The 23,514-nt window shown below is 39.8% G+C and overlaps 2 protein-coding genes across 3 annotated transcripts; one reads left to right on the forward strand and one right to left on the reverse strand.

Moving 5' to 3' along the window:
- Positions 1-6,279: 6,279 nt before the first annotated feature.
- Positions 6,280-12,717, reverse strand: ids (iduronate 2-sulfatase). Its single transcript, XM_016506359.1, has 8 exons — positions 12,402-12,717; positions 12,115-12,292; positions 11,821-11,909; positions 10,293-10,493; positions 10,040-10,210; positions 9,722-9,848; positions 8,430-8,603; positions 6,280-6,834 (listed from the first exon to the last, which is right to left on the reverse strand). Exons 1-8 carry the CDS (start codon positions 12,624-12,626, stop codon positions 6,308-6,310), a joined length of 1,692 nt encoding a protein of 563 aa, XP_016361845.1. The 5' UTR covers positions 12,627-12,717; the 3' UTR covers positions 6,280-6,307.
- Positions 12,718-13,360: 643 nt separating this feature from the next.
- On the forward strand, positions 13,361-15,173 carry lygl1 (lysozyme g-like 1). 2 transcript variants are annotated; one of them, XM_016506360.1, is made up of 5 exons: positions 13,361-13,473; positions 13,583-13,699; positions 13,787-13,983; positions 14,509-14,647; positions 14,938-15,173. In XM_016506360.1, exons 1-5 carry the CDS (start codon positions 13,470-13,472, stop codon positions 15,069-15,071), a joined length of 591 nt encoding a protein of 196 aa, XP_016361846.1. In that variant the 5' UTR covers positions 13,361-13,469; the 3' UTR covers positions 15,072-15,173. The 2 variants fall into 2 exon arrangements, with proteins under 2 accessions (XP_016361846.1, XP_016361847.1); XM_016506361.1 differs by having other exon boundaries at positions 13,362-13,473; positions 13,616-13,699.
- Positions 15,174-23,514: the final 8,341 nt, after the last annotated feature.

A 23,514-nucleotide genomic window follows, 5' to 3' on the forward strand; every position in this document is an offset into this window, starting at 1 on the left:
GCAGTGATCCCTAACCATGTGTGCATTGATTCTGTGTTTGAAATCACCAAACATAATGGAGTTAATACAAACCATTTATCATCCCCATCTCTAATCCTGTTTCAAGTTGTTTGTGTTTTTGGATAGTCTTATGTTAGGGAACCAGTGTTAAAATAGGACAACGTTTAATGTTAGTTAGCTACAACAATCCATAACAGTTAAATTGTCTGTTATTGTTTTTTTCATTGACAGTACATAACTCCTCTTGAAAACACTAAACGGGCAATATGTAGAATTTAGAACACCTCATTATTTTCGACATTAGTGGCTGTTGTGAACTGTAGCCAGCAATTAATGTGCTCGCGCTTGTATACACATAAAGAGACTGAAGGTGATTCAGTGTCCCGATATACTCGCAACAAATTTTTCATTCTTTGCTTAGTAGTAAAAAGAAGTTTTCTGCGTCAGACTTGATGCTCACGCAGGCAAATTGCGGACACACGAAAAGAAAGAGCGCATTTGACAATAGAAGGCAACGAGCATTACACTGTGAGTTGATGAGTTGATTTATCCATGTTGTAATATGCCGCTGATCAGCTTTTTAGATGGATGCTAAGGCTTTTTTGGGCCTGGTAGAATCTGCAAGATTCCATGGCTGCAATACGCTGTGTTTTCCACCAACTGGCAACCCAGGGTGTGAAAATACCATTGGGTAAATTGGCAGTGGGCGGAATCAAACAGATTAAAACAAAAACAGACATTCCGACACAGAATGCACATTTCAAAGTGAAATAACTGGCTGTAGCATTGTTTTGTGGAGAAACAAGTATGTGAACTAGCTGCAAGCATATTATGGTATTTACATGCTTTAGTTCAGACAAAAAAAAAATATATATGCATACAGCATCTTTAAAGGGGTCATATGATGCGATTTCAATTTTTCCTTTCTCTTTGGAGTGACAAGCTCTTCGTGCATAAAGAAGATCTGTAAAGTTGCAAAGACTAAAGTCTCAAATCCAAAGAGATATTCTTTATAAAAGTTAAGAGTCAACCACGCCTACCTAAAACGGCTCGTTCTAACACGCCCCCACGTCTACGTCACGATGTGGGAAGATTTGCATAACGCCGCCCAAATGTTTGAAAGAAAAGAAGGTGTAACTTTTATTCTCGCTGTAGTATTGTTGTTGCCGCTGCCGCCATGTCGTGAAGGCGCTGTGTGTTTCGTTGTGAAAGCGAAACTACTTTGTTTGGCCTTCCAAAAGAGGACGATATCCACTTCGTCGCTGAGGAAATACATCAACTTCGAGCTGTGGATCGCCAGATCCGCTTTCACCGTGGATGAAGCGGAGTCCAGCCCAGGGTTGTCACATGTGGTTGCCGCAAGCCCGCCAGCCGCGCCGTTCTCAAGCCCGCCTCCGCTCACTCAAGGCCGCAGTGTGTGACGCTGTGTTTTGTTGTGAAAGCGACACTACTTTGTTTGGCCTTCCATTATAATGGGTTTTAATGTTTTTGTCTCGTCGCTCCGGCCGGGACCTGGCATCACAATATGGTAAGGGGCGTAACATTTCCGTCACACGTTTGAGGTATTCGGCCAATCACAACGCACTGGATAGCTGGCCAACCACAGCACACCTCGCTTTTCAGACCGATGAGCTTTGTAAAAATCGACGCGTTTCAGAAAGACGGGGCATAGAGGAGAAACAATAATGTACAGTATGTGGAAAATAATGTGTTTTTTTTACCTTAAACTGCATAAACACATTTCATTACACCAAATACACAAAATAATGTTCTTTTTAGCAACATCATATGACCCCTTTAACGAAAATCCAGACGTTGTCCACGCTGATGATAGCAACATTTAGATCAGCATTTCCCAATCCCAGTCCTTGTGGTCTCGCGATCATATCAAACGAGAAGGTTATCTGAATCAGGTGTGTTAACTAAGAGAGACATGCAAAATATGCAGAGCAAGGGCGCAAGGACTGGGATTGGGAACCGCTGCTTTAGATGAATATGTAAATATGTACTGCACGCTTTGCTCTAAATAACAAAATAAACACACAACATCAGAGAAAACAGCAGTTAGCAAAGCATATAAACAATGTGAATATGTTCTGCAATTCGCCAGTATCATGTCGACGGATGTAACAGATAATGAAAATTACACTGTTATGATAGTTTGATTATAAAGTATATTTGAGACTTTATACAACAGTTCTTTCTGGTCCTCGAATCTGATTGGCTGAGAGGAGTGTGATATTCTCGTGTTAACAGAGCTCCAACTGTTTCACCGTTTGTATCACTCCACGGCGAGTGTTATCGCGGATCCCTAAATCCACTAGAATTGTATAAATAATACTGTTTTTGTGTCACGGAATGTAGTTTTAAGAGCAAGAATCTTTTTTTAGGCAAGAATGTACTTGTTTAGACTTCAAATATGCAGTTTGTTAAAGATTATGGGCCCTATTTTAACGATCTAAGGGCATGGTCTGAAGTGCGCGGCACAGGTGCACTTTGGGCGTGTCCGAATCCACTTTTGCTAGTTTTAACGACAGAAAAAACGGTTGGTGCACCAGACGCATAGTCCAAAAGGGTTGTACCTATTCTCTTAATGAGTCATGGGTGTGTTTTGAGCGTAACGTGCAATAAATCCACCAGAGTCTCATCTCCCATTCCCTTCAAAGACAGATGTATACAATAATCATACAATAATATACAATATTGTATACAATAATTATGCGTATTATAATTATATTATTGAATGTGTATACAATAATAATCTTTTGCAATGTAATCCTTTCATATTCAATATTTGGCATGTTTGTGTGATGCTGCGCGTTCCTGTGTGTAGAGTGTACGCGCGTTGTGCATCTGCCTATAGGCACATATTACTAACGCACCCTGTAAATAAATTTTAAAAAATAATGCGTCATTGACTTTAGACCAGGTTTTAGTTGGTCAATGGTGCAATCGTTTTCAGTTGCCTCAAAATGGCAACGCACCAACAATGCGCCTGAACACACCTCGTTTTCAGACCAGCACGCCCATGGGCGAACAGATGGGCGCAAGTGCAATTGCTGTTTCAACATGTGGCACTGGACGTGAAAATGACAACTGCGTCAGGCTGAAACTAGCAAAAAACACTTACGTTGCGCCTGGCGTCACATTGCGCCAGGTGTATGATAGGGCTCAAAGTCGATCTGAAAATTTGCTTCAACGTTTTTCGGAGATGTGAGCTTCAGGGCTTCAGTGGCTGTTCAGCGCTCACGAACCCGCATTGTTATTTATTATTGGGAAAAGTGTGTGTTTTCAGTTACATTTAACTGGTGGTGATTAGTTACATTGTTCCACCATTAGATTGCGACAAGACACTGTTTTATGAGTGAGCCAGCAGTAAAGACTTTTATATTGAAAGAGACTGAAACAGAGTTGTAAACAAGGAAGTTATTTTTACTTTCAACAACAACTTGTAAAACGCAGCCAACAAATGCAAGAGCCTATCGCTTTCCTCAACTGACATTTAAACTAATATTTTATTGTGAATATGAGACTGACTGAAGAATGAATGTTGTACGTATCAGATGCAGGTAATCACACTCGCTCAGTCCATCTCATAAAACTTGACTCTACATAATACAGTGAGCTTTTAATACAGTACATTTCAATGAAGCAACTAAACGTTCCTTCGTTACTTTGACGTTTTCGAATTAGTAACAGAGGCTTTGTTAAACTGTCAAACTGAGACTGAATCAGTGGTGGAAGAAAGTAGTTCTGCACAAAAAAGGGTTTTTAAAGACACTCCATTGTTGTTTCTTATGTATTAACACACTCGTGCCGTCGAACTGTTGTATAAAAGCAGTATCACACTCGTAGCCGTGCAATATGGCTGTAGATCGGCACACTGTGATTACCTACGGCTGAATCACAGCCGTGCTGATATACAGCCATATCTCACGGCTACTCGTGTGATATTGCTCATATAGACAATATAGACTGCCTAATAATATATTTTGATTTAAAAAAGACAAACAAATTAACTTAATGTTTACTGCATTTTAATACTATAAAATTCTTATGTATTTTAGTGCAAAATACTATAATACATTTTTATTGAATTTAGAATAAATTAAAGGTATTATAATAAATCATATTTTCACATTACAGTAATGAGAATGCAAGATTATTAGGATTTTGATTATGAGAATTGTGAGGTAGTTATAATGACAATATGTCAGGAATGCCAAAAAAAATAAAAAATTCCTAAAATAGGCTTTAAGGAAAATGTAACTTTTTAATTCTTCCTGTCAGTTTTTCATGAAGTATGACCAGACATGTTTTTTTTTGGTTTTGTAACATTCATTCATGTTCCCTTTACTGTGATATCATGAAAAATTGGCATCACATAAAGACACTCCATTGTTGTTTCTTATGTATTAACACACTCGTGCCGTCGAACTGTTGTATAAAAGCAGTATCACACTCGTAGCCGTGCAATATGGCTGTAGATCGGCACACTGTGATTACCTACGGCTGAATCACAGCCGTGCTGATATACAGCCATATCTCACGGCTACTCGTGTGATATTGCTCATATAGACAATATAGATCTGGCTGTATGAGACTACAGTTTAAATGAATCCCTTTTCTTTGATGTAGCATTACAGAATGGCTCTTTCGGCATTAATTTTAACATTGTATACTCATGTATTTCATGAAACGTCCCGAGTCCTTCACAGAAAAATCAGTCTGCAGGATTTCATAGACAAGTCAGTCAGTAAAAGTCTTGTTTTTTTACATTTCCTTACAAGCTGTATGTTGGCAATAAAAAATTATGAATACATGGAAATTCTTACATGTAGCCCCTTTAAGAGTCACATTTCTTGTTTTAATTAGGTAAAGACTTTGCAAGCAACACAATCAGCTGGTAGACAAAAGCAAAGCTACTTTAGTATAAGCAATTAAAATATCAGCTTCAATCAGCCTGTGGATCCTTCTACGACTGCCCTGACCTTGCTTTTAGTCGACAAGAAAAAAAGAGAGACAGCAGTGGAATTTTCCGGACCAGCTGGCAATGAAGCCTGTGTGCTGAAGCTGAATATATTGGCGGTCCCAAAGGATCCCCTCACTATAACAGTCCTGCTGCACTCTTATAAGAACACACTTGAAAAGGGACACGCACACAGACACACAAATGATTCGCTTGCGTTGTTTTTTCCTTTTGATAGAAAGCGAGAAAATATATTTATGTTGCCACATAAATATTGAATATATTCCTTCAAAAATAATTCATACTCTGCAGGAGTCAACAATGTGGCATCCAACGCGAAAGAGTGCGGTGAATCCAAAATAAACCTGAAAAGAGAAAGCAGGTAGGAGATTTTCAAATGCAGACTCGTGGCATGAAATGAGTCTGGGGAACAAACGCAGCCTGACGTCACAGCGCGCGAGCAGCGGAAGATGCCACAGCAGTCGCTTCCCCTTTTTTAATGTTGGCTAAAACATTCATCAGTGTTAAACTATTCTCTGAGGTGTATCCGGGCAACATCATTTGCAAGTTTTCACATTTAAGCATCTAATTACCTTGGCAATGGTGCAGTGGGAGCATATGATTTGAAATTCTATATTTAAGTTGATTTTCATCACACTGCCTGGGAAACAAAAGCTTAGCGCTAGCAGAGTCTCCATCGGCGTCTAAGACAAAATACAATTACAACTTAGTGACCTGATAAATTGCTAAAGCAGAGTGTTGTCTGAGCAGAGCTTTCTATTTCTCGGAGACTTAAATTAAACTCGTTTCTCACTTAAGTTGACGTTACGTCATTTCCATGCATCACGTTCTGAAGGGAATGAGGAAATGAAGGCAATGGACTCATATTTTTTAGGATACTACCTCAAATATACTCAATAAGAGTGCTACAGTATGTGAAAATATCCCTTTTATTGTTTTAAGAAAAGTGCTGTGCAAGTTTATTTCATTAGAGCATTATGAGGTACATGATTCATTATTAAATAAATCAACCAAAACTAATCAGTCAAAAAATCTTTTGCAGCAATAATTTGAGAATGAGGAGAGAAAGGAATCGTTATGATTAAAATAGGACAAATAACTGCTAGTGCAAAACAGGTGATATTTGTCTTTTTGAATTATGTAATATTGCTCAAAATATATCAATATTTAACTGAACCTCACAAAAATATGTCCTGGCCACATTTCAACCAAATTTCAGAAGAGAGAAAAAAAAATTATATATATATATATATATATATATATTATTATTATCATTCATTCATGTTCCCTTTACTGTCATATCATGACAAATTGGAATCACAGAATCCCTTTTGATTTTAACCCGCTGCTGAGATACATTACATGATGCTTTAAACTCTCTGTCCATGATGGCAGCATGCCGAGCTTACGCAATACTGTAGCGTGGTCGAATTCATCAAACACGTTATTGTCCTCTCCCGGATCTTCAGCCAGGAGGTACATTTCTCCCGCGTGGATGTCCGTCATGTTAGGCTGACAGCGGACGGGGTCAAAGCCCACCCATAAGGTGTAGCGGTAGTCAGTGGAGCGAATGGAGTAGCCCATGATGCGGATGTCGGCGAGGTCGGGCAGGTCCGAGTTCTCCTGGATGGAGTCGGAGGGTCGAGGGTACTGGCTGAATGAGTAGGCTTCTCTGTTGAGCTCTCTCTCTGGGTTGCGGATAAGATTGGCCAGGTTTGAGCCTTCGGTGCAGAGCTCGATCTTAAAGGATGAGGATGGGCAGTGGCGCAGAGGACTCAACCCAGCCAGGTGCGACAGCGTGGGGAAGACGTCCACCAGCTCCACCACCCTCTCAACTCCTCGACCTGAAAGATGGAAAACTGAGATGCAGAAGCATTCGAGAACCAATAATGCATCTAAAGCTGCAATGTTTAGCATAATATTTAACGTGAATGGTTTCTGTACCATACTTTTTCCAAACATTTTACACTTATGTTGTTTAACTGCATCACACTTGGTGTAAACAGAGCTTTTGCTTCGCTGGCTATATTTTTTTTTTTTCCAAAACTTGCTATTATACAGTGAACACCCACACAGCAGCCTTTTTTCCTCATTCATTTTCACCATAGGCATTTGAAAACAGTCTTCAATAAAGATTTTAGAGTATACAAATCTGTGAACCAAACTTCTTTTTTGAGGGAATGAACTACCTGTCCCATAAAGCACTGATGCAGTTAAATCTGAATCTAGAATACAATATAAAACCATGCACATGAAATCAATGTCTTAATTTTTATGTATAATTTTATGCTTATTAGCATTTATATTTGTAGAGATTTCAGATAAGATTTTGTTTTTTAAGAAGTCTCATGTTCATTTATTTATCACATAACGTGATAACAATTCATATAGAATATTATTACAATTTCAAAAATCAGTTTTCTATTATAATATATTTTAAAATGTAATTTATTCCTGTGATGCAACGCTGAATTTTCAGCATCATTACTCCAGTCTTCAGTGTCACATTATCCTTCAGAAATCATTCTAATATGCTGGTTTGCTGCTCAAGAAACATTTATATTATATATGCTGAAAATGGTTGTGCTGCTTAATATTTTTGTGAACATTTTTTTTTCTTAATTTTTTGATAAACAATGTTCAAAAGAAGAGCACTTATTTTTCCATGTTTCCCGGGTCTATGGTGAGAGTGACTCTTCTGATTGGCGAATCACTGTAAATTGTGCTATTAAAGCACAATTATAAAAATGAAGCTGAAATAATGGTGGTCAGATGGTATATATACTTTCACAAAAGCCACATTAGATATCCAAGGAGCTCATAGCAGGTACTTTTTGAAACTTTATACATTATTAGTGCTAAAACAAGTCTGTATGGAGTAAATTAATATTTTTATTTTAAATGGAACCCAAGTGTTGCTCTAACACACACCATAAAATACAAACAAACGAGCATGAAATCCTCACACTGAATTTAGCCACTATTCTCTTAGGTAAAAGGCCCCAGTTCTGAAATTTCCATGAAATGTACTGATACGGTTACTGAATATTGTGCAGTTCATTAGAGCAACAATACAGAGCCCACTGTGAGAGCAATAACTCTCAGGACTTACTAGCTTCTCTATGCTGTGGCATTATCATTACAGTCATTACTCCGGCTGCTTATGCTGGGTGTTTTCTAAAGATTGCCACAAATGTGCACTTGAGAGCTGAAAGAAAGAAACCCATCAGCAGATGCATGTGCTCACGGTACACTCTCAGTCAAACCTTCACACTGAAGCAAAATAAGAATCAAAGCTCTAAATGGGCCGATACTTTAGCCATAACATCTTTTCCAGAAAGTTGATATCACACGCTTGAGTGACTTCGGTTGGAGTCTCAGAATCTCGTGAAGGATCCTGCGGTCTTTGCGTGTTGACGGCTGCTCTGAGTAACATTACCTTTGCCAAACTGCTCCCGTGTGCCCTGAAACACATCGATGAAGGGGAACGTCTTCTCCCCAGGCCGAGGGAAAGGTGAGGTCACACCTGGCTTGTACACGATCAATGGCACTCGGGTGGCCACATCAAAGTTGCTGTATTTGGCCCACTCGCCGTGTTCTCCTAATGACCAACCTAAGAGAAAGAGGGAGAGAGAGAGAGTTAACCGTGAGAAAACTACCCAGAATCACACAGAATAATCATTTCAGAAAGTCTTTGCTGGCAGTTTCTTTGATTTAAGGCATAATGTAAATGTGACCTAATGAAGAAACTTTGAATTGAGGTAGCAAGTGCAATGCAGAACTGTTATTTAAGAAAGTTAGTTCTTAGTACAATTAAAAAGGAGTAAAAAAAATGCTATCATACAACATATGGGGTATAATAACATATAGAGAGAAATAATAAATAATTGAAATATTTAAAATAGCACCAATAATCTTAAATATGCATTTAATTGTGTTAATTAAATTGATTTAATTACAATATTGCATTATTTTTATTATTAATTTTTTTAGTTTATTCTGTACTTATTATAATGTAATTTTATAATATTTTTTTTTCCTAATGAGCAAATAATGAACAGCTGCTCATTATAGTAATATAATACTGTAATTCAATAAATGAATATACACATATGTACTGTGTGTGTGTGTGTGTGTGTGTGTATACACACACACACACACAATTGGGACCAATTCAATACAAAATCTTCATGCATTAAAAGTGACATTAATATATTTTTATATATAGTATGAAATCTTAAATAATACATTAAACATATATTTTTGAGAGGTTATCGTTTTTTTGTTCATGTTGCCAGTGGTACATTTCTTTGAATTGCAATTTAATAAATTCAATAAATGTATCTTCCTGTCATTTCAATTCCAGTTCAGCATTCTCTGCGATGGGGCCAAAATTCTTAATGCAATAAAAGCGAGCATATTAATTTTTTTTTTTATGTATAAGAGCTCCTTAATGCACTGCATGAATGTTTGCATTATAATGAGAAAAAAAAACACATGAGCTATAGCACAATCTTAACCCGAAAATTCAAATTGCAATTATGCTAAATGAAACAAAAAAAGTGACAACATCATTTCTGAGAACCTTACATGATGTGAATTCAGAATAATATGAAAACCCACAGCACACTGAAAACCTGAGCTACAATATAAACCAATGCTTCAATACTGTCACCTAATGGATGTAATATTTAATAACAGGCTGAATGGACAGAACTCTATTGAACAAACCGTGATCTGAACTGAAAACCACTATAGTGTCCTTGGCGAGGCCAAAATCATCAAGGGCTTGCAGAATGCTTCCGACTTGAGCATCCACATATGATACAGAGGCAAAGTAGTGCTGTCGGATCTGCAGCTGAAAGAGGGGAAAACATCACATTTGATTCTACAAGAAATGGGATTTAAGGTCCTTTTAGGTAGGACCAAACTTAACTACAAACCAAATTATAACTTCATACCAAGGCTTCAAATTATCCAGAACAAACCAAATGTAAATAGTATACTAGTACAAAATCTAAGCATGAACATTGTATTTTTGCAAGGTACCTGAAAGTTTTTAGGAATGGGGCCGTAAGGAAAGCTCAGATTTAACGCCTGAACATCTTCCCTCTTGCGGATGTCTGTCCAGGGGTTGTAGGCCACATTAGGAAGTTTCTTAGGAACATCTGGGTCTGGAGCCAGTGTCATACTCTCGATAGGATAGAGCTTTAGGTACTCCTATAAAAACACAGCATTTCCCAGATTTACTGATTTAACAGGTGCTCATACAGTGTGTCACGCTTCATTAAAAAGCACTTACCCGTGGGATTCTGAAAGGAATATGTGGCTTATAGAAGCCAACAGCCAGGAAGAATGGATGGTGAGAGTCCTTCATAGACTCCAGGAGTCGGATAGCCTCTGCTGTGTTCTCTATGTCAGGAAGGGTTCCTAAAGGCATCTCAGACACATCCACGGCACACAGTAAATTACTGTGCAGTGTGCCATCTTTATCTTTGCAAACCTAACAGATGAACATGAGATACTGGAAATAAACATTACAGTCACTTAGAAATCTACTTGTACTTCATGCATGTTATTTACTCAATGTAACTTACGTTTTTTCCTTTTTAAACATATTAAATGTTATTTGTTTATTTATATTTCATTTAAAATGTGGGTAATATCTCTATATTAAATATTTTACTTTAACTTCTGTTATGTCTAACAGTATTTTTATTCTATTTATTTATTTATTTATACGACCTTATTTTGCAAATCAGATTTTGGAAACACAAGAAACTGTCATATAATTATGAGACAGATTAACCAGCAGGTGTCAGAATTGTATAAAGTGTGAGAGATCAGACAGTACATAATGGTTTACAGATGTGGTTCTCATGGGGACGCAGGATGACTTAATTATTGTTATATAAATGGTATTAAATTAAATTATTATTAAATTATTGTTAATACATTAAAACAATCTAGCTTAACTAAAAAAAAAAAAATGTGTTAAATTAATTATGGTTAATTATATATATATATATTAATATAAAACCTGTAAAAAAAAAATAAATGCAAATATTTAAATATAAAATATATAAATAAAATGTATTTATATATAAACATAAATATTTGTTATTTAATATTTCATTTTAGGTTCAGATGACAATAGACCATACTCATAAAGCATGATCATAATCTAAATCAACAATAATATTTAAGATTTGCAATATTTGAAGTTAAATATTGAGTTCTAAATATTATGTATGTGTGTGTGTGTGTGTGCGTGTGTGTATAAACAGAACTCAATATTTAACTTCAAATACTGAAAATATTAACAAAATTACAATATGATGCTGAAAATGCAGCTTTGCCAAAACAGGAATAAATTGCATTTAAAAATATATTCAAATAGAAAATAGTTATTGTAAATTGTCAAAATATTTCACAATATTACTGTTTTTTTTCTGTATTTTTGATCGAATAAACGCAGCCTTGGTCAGCACAAGAAATGTATTTTAAAAGCATTTAAAAAAACATACGATCTAAAACTTTTGAACGGTAGTGCAAATATATTATAGCTATAGTTCTGATAATATTATATTATATAAATGGCCTTTGAATATTGTGTTGGACATTGGTTTACTGGTTTAGAATGGTCTATGATGATCTGAACCTAAAATTAAGTCAAAATTCCAACCTCCAAATAAATCCCAGATATAAACCAAATCCATGCATCTGATTGCTAGGACTGGTGTGACTTTACCAAGGGACATTTAAACAACACAGCACAGGTTTGAAAGGAGGAAGTGTGTACACACATCCACAATAACTCACACACTGACCTTCCTCTTTTCATATTTAAAAGAGGGTGGATGATACGGCGGTACAGACCAGCTGTACGGGTAATCATCCGAGTGGTTGGAGGCAATGCCTTGAGGACGAGCACGTGAAAGAGAAACATTATTAGTTCAAACATCAAACAAGACAGTTAGCACGGGAAAGGATTATAGGGCATCCAAAAGTAAATGCCCAGGACATCTTTCACTTGGAAACAAAATGAAGGCATAGCAAAGTCACATTTTTAGGATTTTTGGCATTGTGACACGAGCATGCATATTATCAGGTAGACTAGTTACCAGGATGGAAGACTTTGCCAACTGATAAAGTGGTGTATCCATTAGACTTGAAGTACTGAGGAAGTGTAGTGTAGTTCCCTGCATGAACTCTCCAGTAGGAGTTAAAATCATACAGCTTTGTGGTGTCTGGTCTTCGACTTGTAAGGAAAGACACCCTACTAGGTCCACAAACAGCTTGCTTTAAAAGAACATAACAGCATTGTGCACCTGTTACTTAAATGTACACTACCAATAACGCTTTATATAGTATGTATCATGCATATTTATGTTTTTCATGAGCAACATACCTGTGCATAGGCGTTATGAAACACTGTGCTCACTGATGCAAGTTGGTCGATGTTTGGTGACTTGACCACTGGATCAGAGTAGCAGCCTAATGTTGGTCTCAAATCATCAGCAATTACGTACAAAATGTTGAACTGTTTGCTATCTACTGCAAAAACACCTCCTTCCAAAACGTGTAAAATCAAAAGAAACAACCACATCCAAGTAGTTACTAACATTATGTTCATATGTTCATGCAGAATATAGTTTCAATTCTTAAAACTATCGCATCAGCATCTTTACTTTATGTTGTAACATGTAAAGCTACTTCCAGTGTTTTGTTTCCTGGTTTTCATAGACTGGCTGTGATAGGTGGGTTTGGCCTTAAAGAAACAGTACACTTTTTCTCTTGTCAGTGTACTGTACGTAGCGCTGCTGACAGTGCGAACCGAAAAAACTGCTCTTTTGACTTCCAGTGAATACTAAATATACAGCGATACCAGTGTACTCCGATTGCCAAAACAAATGATTTCTTATGAGCCGGTTCTTATGAGTGAATCAACTCACACGGTGTATATAGGCTAGTTCGATTCCTGAACGAATCACTCTTATGAGTCAATTCTTTTCACTGAACCGATTCCCGAACAAATGAGAGTTATTATGAGCAGTACTTTTCATGATCATAAGCACTTATCAGTCAGGTGCAGCGGTTACTGAATTAATGTGACTCACTTACTGAGCTTCTGTAACTCAAATGCTTGATCGTTGTTTAAATAACATTTTAAGACGTAGTAAAATCGCAGTACATGCATTTAATTTCAGCGTAGCCTAGATGCAAGCTTCAGTATGGCTTGGGTCTGATCTACAGTCTATGGGTGTGATGTGCTAATATGACTAAAGCACAGAAGTTACCCAATTTCGCAACATCTAGTTATGACAACACTACGCATGACGATTTTGTCCCTCCTTAAGGAAGAAGTGAAAAAGAGAAAGAGAAACCAGTTCCACTGCAATCACAACTCCACACAGTCAGTGGGCTGAAGTCACAACTTGAGTACAGTGTTCTGTTTTGTTTGTACCCAGCAGTCATCATGGGTAAGATGATTATTATCCTGAGCTAAATAATACCTTCATTAATAGGATACTTTGATAGTATAGCAATACATTAATGTTTTAAATTAATTATTTACATACTTTTTTAAAGGCCTTCAGACGATTCTTACCATGTATTTTCTAGCATGCATTTATGGAGACATCATGAAAATAGACACCACCGGTGCATCAGAGGTGACAGCAAAACAGGACAAATTAACCGTAAAAGGTAGGCCTATGACTGTTTAACTGGTGTGTTAGACCAGTAACTTAAGTTAAATGCATTGCGATTTATATCAACAAATTCCATTCAAAGGTGTCGAGGCTTCCAAAAAACTGGCTGAGCATGATCTGGCCCGAATGGAGCAGTATAAGAGTAAGATCATCAAAGTTGGTACAGCAAAGCAGATGGACCCGGCTGTGATTGCTGCCATCATATCCAGAGAGTCCAGAGCTGGAGCTGCTCTAAAGGATGGATGGGGCGACCATGGCAATGGCTTTGGCCTCATGCAGGTTGGTTAGAAGAACTGATTTACTTGAAATAATCTTAATATGGGGTGCATAAGACACATATAAGATGGTAGGCTGTTTAGTCTGAATCTGGAATTTAAATAGACACACTAATGATAGATAATCCATGCAAAACATTTTTGGCACTGAAAAAGCATTAAAGTTATATATTATTTTGCATATAGGTAAACGTTATAATAAGCATTCTTTGGCCTTTTTGCTAACAGGGACAGTTAATGACAAAGAATATTACAGGATAATTGGGAGGGATCAAGAAATTACACAAGCCAGTTTCAAACCACATGAATGCAACATGTCAAAGCGTGTTCACTGCAAGCCATGACTCCATATAATGTGCAAATCTGAAAACTTGTTTGTGTCACATTAAAAGTAGATGCCGTTCTTTTTTCATTTATTGTGTATACTGGATTTTTCCCAACTTCCCTTTTCAAAGCACTGCAGCACTTCCTTTAACTAGCTGTAGGTTAATATTAAATTGTTCTCTTCATTGCTTATGTTTCTTTTCAGGTTGACAAACGCTACCACAAGCTGGTAGGTGCATGGGACAGTGAGGAACATCTCACACAAGGGACTGGGATACTCATTGGCTTTATTAATGACATCAGAGCAAAGTTTCCCCAGTGGACAAAAGAGCAATGCTTTAAAGGTAAAGTTGGGATACTCTCAGAGACCACAAATCAACTCTAATTAAGACCTTAATTAACTCACAGAATTAACAGAGAAGTGCATGAGGCCTTGATTTTCTGTTTTTATTATTTGTATTGATTTACTGAATTTGGTTATAAACAACTGACGATTAGAAGACTTCGCAAAACTTTTAGAAATAATGATATAAGTATATCTTTTCAGAGCATAAAAGTAAATGCATTACTGTAAATATTATGTCAGTACTTGGTTTGATTTCATATCTCAGTTGTGGTATAATATCTGTTTCAGGGGGAATATCAGCCTACAATGCAGGAGTAAAGAACGTCCGTACGTACGAGTGCATGGACGTGGGCACCACCGGCGGTGATTACTCCAATGATGTTGTTGCCAGAGCCCAGTGGTTCAAAAGCAAGGGTTACTGAAGAAAAGCAGTCATAATTCTACTTTTTGTTCATTCTGACAATTGTTCACTGTTCTTTGTTTTGTATTGTATATGGTTGGATCAAATAAAAATCATTTATTCACTCACACCAAATGTCTTTCATGTAACACATACAGTATATCTAATGTCTTTCTAGATACATATTACAATTGTTTAAAGCACAAACAAATCAGATTTGGATGGTCTCATTTCTTACCTAATACTCAGCCAAGCGCAAGGACAACTTACTGTTACTAGCCGGCACTATCATTTTATGCCTAATTGCTTATAACTCACAAACCATACATACTAGAATTGAGTCATCAAATTTAGTCTATTCTTTTATATTTTTTACTTTAAATTGTCTGTGTTTGTTTGTTTATTGTTTTAGGCTCTTTCATTGAAGTGCTTTTCAGAGGATGACTGCTAAATTTGATCAAATTCTGGCTATTGGGGGCCATAGTTAATCCTACAACCATTTGATAAGAAAAGTTGAAATTTGGCATGCTTTTACAATGGTACAAGTGCTAAGATTTCCCACTAAGTTTCATTTTATTTTATTTCTCTTCACTTCCTTATTTGCCTGCACCTGCAAAGTTAGGGCTTTCACTTCCATCTAGTAGATTCATCAAAAGATATGGTTAACATTTTCGGGGTGTATGAACTATGAAGCGCCTGATAAACCTGTTCACTTATCATTTACCAGCTAGGGTGTGCTCTAATAATTAGACATAAACAAAAAAGGAAATTCAAAATTGTGTAACCTTAAAATCCCACATAGCTAATGATCTTGGCATGAATGTGGCCTCAAGCTGGCACTGCTGCCTTCCTGTCAGCAATAGTGTGCACCCTTTCAGCCAGAGCTGGGCCATGTGTGGCAATGATGGCACAGTATGGATCACGGCAAGCAACATGAAGGCTGATTGTTGGTGGGAGGAGTGTGGCCCAGATGAATCCAGTAATCATGTGGCCCAAATCAGGCTTGTGACCTGACAGCATATTTTGTGACATGGTAAACGAAATAAATAAAATATTGCATAATAATGGTTAAATAATAATGATCTTACATATCTTGCCATATTCACATTAAAAATACCTCATATATTGTTCCTGGCTTTCAGTCACATGACTGGCATAAAGGCCTGCAGAGCAAAACATCCACAGAGCTGCTGGCCTGCCAATTATTTAGATCACCTCTAAAAAGGAGAAAAACAAAGATGTGTGAATAAAACAGCGAGACACTCTAAAACTCTTAACATGAGAAAACACATAATGCCCTAACACAAAGACATTAAAATATCAAATTCTGCATACACCTAATTATAATGCATACAGGCAAGCAGATGAGGCCAGAATATGAACGCAATGTGCTATGGTCTTCTATGGGAAAACGCTTAGTGTGAAACTTTGTGCATTGCATTCATATTTTGGTTTTATTTGTTTGCCTGTAAATTACACTTGTTTCTACAGACACACCCAAGAGCAGAACAGCTCTAGTGTTTTCAGCAGCACTGATTACAACACGGTTACAGCTGTAGAGATGCAAGCTTTGTTTCCAAATGTCCATAGTAAGAAAAAGAGTCGATGGCAAAACTTTTAGACACTTCTTCTAATGCAATGTCTTGTTCCCTTAACTTCAGGTATCCAGAAATGATATCTGTAATTGTCTTTGAACAGGAGTCACCTGCAGTTTTTCTAGTGGAAATGTAATTACTGATATCGAAATGAAAATTTTTTTTAAATGATGCCATTGCTTATAACAAGAATTATTACTTTTACAAGTGTTGATATCTTTACAGTAATTCTTATTCTGTGTGATTAGATGTGACATAGCTTGCCATATCCATATGGGTCTCTTGTCTGCAGGCCCTGAATGCAGCTGCAAAACAATAGGTTACTTGCGTAACCCCGGTTCTCTGACAGCATTAAGTGAGGTGTCTCACTATGGGATACGCCCCTTCCGCGTATTCCTCAGAAGCCCTATTACTCTATGCCAGCCCCAATTGCCTGGCAGACGTGATGTTGTGTCTGGGAGTGGCCTCCCCACCCCTCAGTAAAAAGGGAGCGACACAACGTCACTACGACATTCAAAACAAGCACACCTCTTCCTCGCTTCGCACAGCAAGGAGGGTGATCTGGTGAGACACCTCACTTAATGCTATCAGAGAACCGTTTCGGTGTCTCACTATGGGATATCCCAACTCCCGTATTGCCAGATAGCCTTCCTCGAAGTCTCCTGCCAACCACAATCACCGCATCCGGGGCTGAACGAGTCATGACTTGTGACTCACGTTCCTACGCTCAATACTGCATGTGCTAAAGTTTGAGCTGTAACATCCGGTTTATAAAACCTTGCAAATGTGAGGACCAACTCGCCGCTTCGCAAATATCCTGTAATGTGACTCCTTTAAATAGAGCTCACGAAGTTGACACTCCCCTTGTTGAGTGTGCACGTAAACCAGGTGGGGACACAAGGCCCTTACTGGAATATGCCAACGAAATCACCTCCACTATCCAGTGCGATAAACGCTGTTTAGTAATCGGCTTCCCCGTACGAGGTTTCATCCAAGAAATGAAAAGCTGATCACTCTCCCTGAACCCTCTGGTTCTTTCTGTATAAATTCGAAAAGCACGCACTGGGCACAATGCATTTAACTTTTGCTGTTCTGATGAAGCAAAAGGTGGTGGATAGAAGGCTCTTAACTCAAGAGGAATGATAGCATTAACTATTTTGGGCATGAATGCAGGATTAGGTTTCAGAACTACCCCTGCATCCCCAGACATGAACTGCAAACACGCTGAATGCACTGAAAACGCGCTTTGCCGTAGCCAAAGCTGCCAACAGTTCCGTCTTCTTACTGGAATATGCCAACGAAATCACCTCCACTATCGTCTCCACTTAGTAATCGACTTCCCCGTACGAGGTTTCATCCAAGATATGAACAGCTGATCACTCTCCCTGAACCCTCTGGTTCTTTCTGTATAAATGCGTAAAGCACGCACTGCGCACAATGCATTTAACTTTTGCTGTTCTGATGAAGCAAAAGGTGGTGTAAACCTTGTCCAGCGGCTCAAATGGGGACATGGAAAGAGCATCCAGCACCAATCCCAAATCCCATGAGGGGGAAAGCAGTTTTGAAACTGGCAAAGCGTGGCACGAGCCCTTCGTGAACCTGCATACCAAAGGATGCTGCCGCACAGTTTTGTTATCAAAACCAATGTGACAAGCAGATATAGCAGCCAGAAACACTTTTATGGTTGAAAACGCTTTCCCTTGGTCTATCAAATCCTGAAGAAATGATAGAATATCGGTGGGAACGCGTAAAGGAGAGTGCGAGGCCATTCGTGCGCCAGTGCATCTATCCCCAGAGGCGCACTCTGATCTTTCAGAGAGAAATACAGAGGACACTGAGCATTGTCGTGGGACGCGAACAGATCCCCTGTCGCTCTGCCGTATATGCTCCAAATCTGTTCGACCACTTCCCTGTTCAATTTCCACTCCCCGTCGAGGGGATTGCCCCCGGACAGCAGATCTGCATCCTGGTTCATGACACCCTGTACGTGTGTCGCTCTCAGGGATAAAAGATTGGCATTGCTCTATAAAATCAGTTTGCGTGGTAACGTGTGCAAAGAAAGTGATCTGAGACCTCCCTGTCAGTATATGTAAGCCATGACTGTAGTGTTGTCCATCTCACAAGAACATGATACCCTTTCAGAAAAGGAAGAAAATGCTTCAGCGTCAGAAAAACGGTTAGCATTTCCAAATAGTTTATGTGAAGATTGGTCAGTTGTTGACCCCATCTTCCATTCACTATCCTGCCCTCGTGAATGCCCCCCCAACCGGACAACGACGCGTCTGTTGTTATGACTTGTCTGGCTCGAACCCCGCCCATGGGTATCCCTGGGTCCAGCCCCTGAGACGCTACCCAGCGTTGAAACTCTCTCATGAACAGTCTGCCTAAGGGAATAACTATCAGGGCTGAGGCCATCAGTCCTAATAGTCTGAGGCATGTGCGAAAAGAAACACAGTTTCCCCTCTGAAAATCGGTCATGCAACAAGTGAATTTTCTCACCCTGTCTTCCGACAGTCGTGCTCTGAATGTCAGTGAGTTCAGTGACAGCCCCAGATATATTATAGACTGTGTGGGAATTAAAACACTCTTTTCAATGTTTAATTTTAACCCAGTTTCTGTATATGTTCCAGAAGCATAACTATGTGTTCTCTCGCTTCTTGCTCTGACCAGGCTGTCACCAGCCAGTCGTCTATGTAAGTAGCGAGACGAATGCCTTTCTCCCTGAGCGGAGTCAGGGCCGCTTCTGTACATTTTACAAACACTCGGGGGCTGAGAGACAAGCCGAATGGTAGAACCAGATATTCGTATGCCACGCCAAGGAAAGCAAACCTCAGGAATTTCCTGTGGGGTGGATATATCTTTATGTGAAAATATGCGTCTTTCAGGTCGATTGACGTAAACCAATCGCCCTGGCGCACTAATTTTAGGAGTGTAGAATGAGTGAGCATTCTGAACTTGTACTTCCTTAAGTATTTGTTCAGTGCACGCAGATCTAATATGGGACGAAGAGCTCGAGTCCCTTTCTTTGGGACGAGGAAGTATCTCGAGTAAAACCCGCTGTGGCTCTGCTCGGGCGGGACCACTCTTATCGCCCTTTTGTTCAACAGAGAGGAAATTTCTTCCTGAAGAACATGCTTTAATTCTCCCCGCACCTGAGAATGAATTATCCCTTTGAAATGCGGGGGGTTGAGGAGAGACCCCCCCATATGATTGTAAAGCACTTTGGCTGTACAGCAATACAAAATAAAGCGCTATATAAATGCCTCATTCATTCATTCATTATCGCCCTTTTGTTCAACAGAGAGGAAATTTCTTCCTGAAGAACATGCTTTAATTCTCCCCGCACCTGAGATTGAATTATCCCTTTGACCTTTGAAATTTTATTTGCCGCATTCTGGTGTCATTGTGTGGCTGAGTCGTGAACGAGTTTGTGGTCTGTACTGCGCATGCGTGGGCACTTAGCGCTTGGACAGAGTTTAAGTGTCTCATCACCTCTAAGGGAGCGATAACTCGCTATACTATACTGTGTTCTGTTAACATGTTTTGCCATATTTTTTGGGGAATTATGTTTTGCAACATGTTCTGGGAATACAGTGAAAACTTTATTGAGTTTTGAACATGAAAAGTGCTTGTGACTAGCGGGTGGGTGTGCACCACAGCACCATCTCTTGTCCTTTTCACTGCTCTGCTTCCCCTGGCCCAACCGGGCTCTATTTTCCACACAGAACATCTGGGAACTTCGTAACTCATCCCTTGTCGAATGGCTGGACCGCCTGAGCTGTTGCAGGCAGATAGTTCTTCCTTGGCCAGGCAGTTCTCTGTTCTGGGACTCTGCTGTGACCTGCTTGGAGGGGGTGCAGTCTGTGCCTTTCTAGCTGCAGAGCTGCAAAGCCTCATCATCCCTCTTCTTTTCCTCGCATCTCTTTTGCATCAGTGTCAGAGCCGAGCCAAAAATGCCCTCTGCGACCACCGGTGCATCCAGGATGGCTTATTTTTCCCTGTCAGAGAGATTCACCAAGTTAAGCCAATGTCCTCTCTCTTGAATGACCATTGTGGCCATGGCCTTGAACCGCGCATCTCTGAAGATGCAGAGAAAGATCCGTAGCAACACAGATCTCTTCCCAGTGCATCTGACCTGGCATGGTCGATGCTTCGTCCTGCAATTCCGCTTGGTACATGGTCAGCATAAAGGGTCGCGTTCAGAGGCCTGACAGAGAGAGCAACTGCTTTCTAAGCACGTTCCGTCATGCTAGACTGGAAACGGTCCACTTTGGATGGCAACGTCGGATTTGCAGCCGCCGTGTGCTTTGGGTGCAAGTGCGCAGCAACTAATGGCTCCATGGGGGGCATTCGGAGAAGTCCTACCTTCTCCAGTCCCTCCACATCGAAAGTGGATCCTCCCTGCATGGGCATCTTGCTGGTAAACGGTCTGTCCTTCCAGGTCACTGCAACCTCCTCCAGGAGCTCTGGAAACACAGGAAGGAGCTGCCGTGCTGCCCGTTTCGCTCTCGGCAGCCTCTTACCCTCGTAGCAAGACTTTACAGTCTCTGCTACCACGGTCAGCCACGGAATGTTTAGTTTCTCTGCAGCGCATTTGCACAGATCTTGTAGATCAACACTGAGAAGCGAGGATGGTGCCTCGTCCACATCTTCCGTGGATCCCGCCGGGGCGAGGGGTTGTGCCGGGTGCGCGGGGGGAGGAAAGGGGAGTCCTCGAAATCTTCCTCTTCTTCAGAGAGAAGAAAGTCTGATTGTCCCTCTTCCTCAAAATCAAGCAAGTCCTCTTCCTTGCCCGTGTTGAGCACACTGGGCAGAGGGACGCAAACGTCAAGCTGTTCACCCCAGGATAAAGCTGACATTGTGGGCAGCTCTACAGGGATGGGTACCTGCGGAGTGGCAGCTGGAACGGGGCTAGGTGACATGAGGAGATCGTGGCCTGACAGGCTAGCTTGGCGTGCTCGCCTGCGACGAAGGCTCTTCATAGTGAAGCGTGCGCAGTGTTCACAGGAACCTGGATTCTCGATCGCCAATTGAGCATGTTTCAGCCCAGGACATGCAGAGCAGACCTGGTGTGTGTCCTTGCATGAAATTTTGTTCCCGCATGAACAAAGCCGCACGGCATCTCCCTCACTAGCCGGGACAGTCTGCATTGCTGCAGCCATCGTAATATCGAACAATCCTTGCAATCGGCTGGAATGCAAATTGAAGGAGTCGAGAGAAAAACGGCATGGAGGCCAGTCGTTCGTCCAGGAGTTTGTTAAAGGTTTATCTAATTTGTAGGCTTCTGGTGTGAAGCGAGAAGAGGTTTTTGAATGTCGTAGTGACAGTGTCCCAGACACAACATCACAGCTGCCAGCCAGTTGGGGCTGGCATAATGTAATAGGGCTTCTGATGAATACGCAGAAGGGGCGTATCCCACAGTGAGACACCGAAACGTATCCTTGAAAGAGAACTTTTTGATAAAGCTTGTGGTTCTCGATGATAGAGGGCGATGTTGAGCCTCTTCCTGCTCTCGCATATGACACAGTAGATAGAATGTCACTAGTAAAAAACTTTTTAGTAAAAACAAAAAATCTATGTTTTGTTCATTCTAACCATTTTTCACTGTTCTGTATTTTGTTTTGTTTTTTATTTGTTTGTATGAAATAAAACTCATTTATTCACTCACATCATGTGTCTTTCGTGTAACACATACAGTAGTGGTCGGCAACAGGCAGCCCGCGGGCCAAAACTGGCCCGCCAGCAATAATATCTGGCCCGCGCCCACAGCCAGATTATTTTGATAGCGGCTGGGTCTGAAATAGATCTGTCATGACAGCAACAGTTACTCACAATCAGATTATGTAAGCAGAGCCGAGTGGGAGCGGAGCGGTGTGATTTTAACTGGAGCGAGGAGCAGATTTTTTAAAAGTCGGAGCGTCGTGTTTTCATTCGCTCCAAGAGCGCTCCACCACCGCTCCATCATGAGTACAATTCGTGCCAATATAACTGCATATTTAGCAAGAATTCACATGTTAAACATATTTAGCTAGCTTGATAGAGAAGGATCACTCAAATCAGAAAGAATGTGAAGGCTATGATGACGGCAATGGACATGAGCAGGACGTTATAGTTCTCATGGAATTTGTTTGTTCCTTCTAGATACTGAATACTTTCAGCTGAAAGCATGATTTAAACAAGTAGGCTACTACAACACTTATTCATATGCAATCGCTCTCAATAATGCATTCAAACAAATGTAATCTTACAGTGCTACTTCATCTGTATCCGATTTCGAATGAGCAGAAATCTGTAAGAAATGCATCGATCCGTAGGTAAAATAACTGACGAAAATGTACTGTTATTTTCATCACAAACTAAATTTGAACTGCAAAAAGCAGCGATTATACCTTTTAATGCTGACAACCATGTAATTAGCTTGTCATGTGGTAGGAAAAACGTTTGCACACTAGTGTTCCAATAAACCTCTTTAAAACTCTCCTGTTATTTTATTTTTTAATATAGGTTGTGAACAGAACTGTGATATTTCAAACATACTGAAATATCACAGTTATCACGGAGTGAAGGCGGAGCGGTGTTTCTGAGATCAGTGAGTGCGGAGTGGAGTGATTATTAAATGCTCGGAGCGCGGAGGGGAAATTGTTGCTGCTCTACTCCGCTCACATACTCTGCCGGACACAGCCACACAAATGTGGCTTTTTGTTAATGACTATCTTACTACAGGATTTAACACAGAGTAACAGCTCACTACCAGTTACAAAAGATACTGTAACAGTCTGTCACAGGCAATTGTAGTTGTATTTTTCATCAATTAATTTCTTAAATGATCCTTTGACTATGTTCTGGCACGCCATCTAGTGGCAATTTTTT

This window comes from Sinocyclocheilus anshuiensis, unplaced genomic scaffold, assembly GCF_001515605.1.
Source record: "Sinocyclocheilus anshuiensis isolate Anshui unplaced genomic scaffold, SAMN03320099.WGS_v1.1 scaffold1027, whole genome shotgun sequence".
Taxonomy (NCBI): domain Eukaryota; kingdom Metazoa; phylum Chordata; class Actinopteri; order Cypriniformes; family Cyprinidae; genus Sinocyclocheilus; species Sinocyclocheilus anshuiensis.

Coding starts and splice junctions, on each gene's coding strand:
- lygl1 (XM_016506360.1), top strand. Junction 13,984..14,508: donor ATGGCTTTGGCCTCATGCAG/GTTGGTTAGAAG, acceptor GTTTCTTTTCAG/GTTGACAAACGCTACCACAA. Junction 14,648..14,937: donor AAAAGAGCAATGCTTTAAAG/GTAAAGTTGGGA, acceptor TATCTGTTTCAG/GGGGAATATCAGCCTACAAT.
- ids (XM_016506359.1), bottom strand. CDS start 12,626: ATGAACATAATGTTAGTAACTACTTGGATGTGGTTGTTTCTTTTGATT. Junction 10,494..11,820: donor TTAAATATGAAAAGAGGAAG/GTCAGTGTGTGA, acceptor TTCATCTGTTAG/GTTTGCAAAGATAAAGATGG. Junction 10,211..10,292: donor TTCCTTTCAGAATCCCACGG/GTAAGTGCTTTT, acceptor GTGTTTTTATAG/GAGTACCTAAAGCTCTATCC.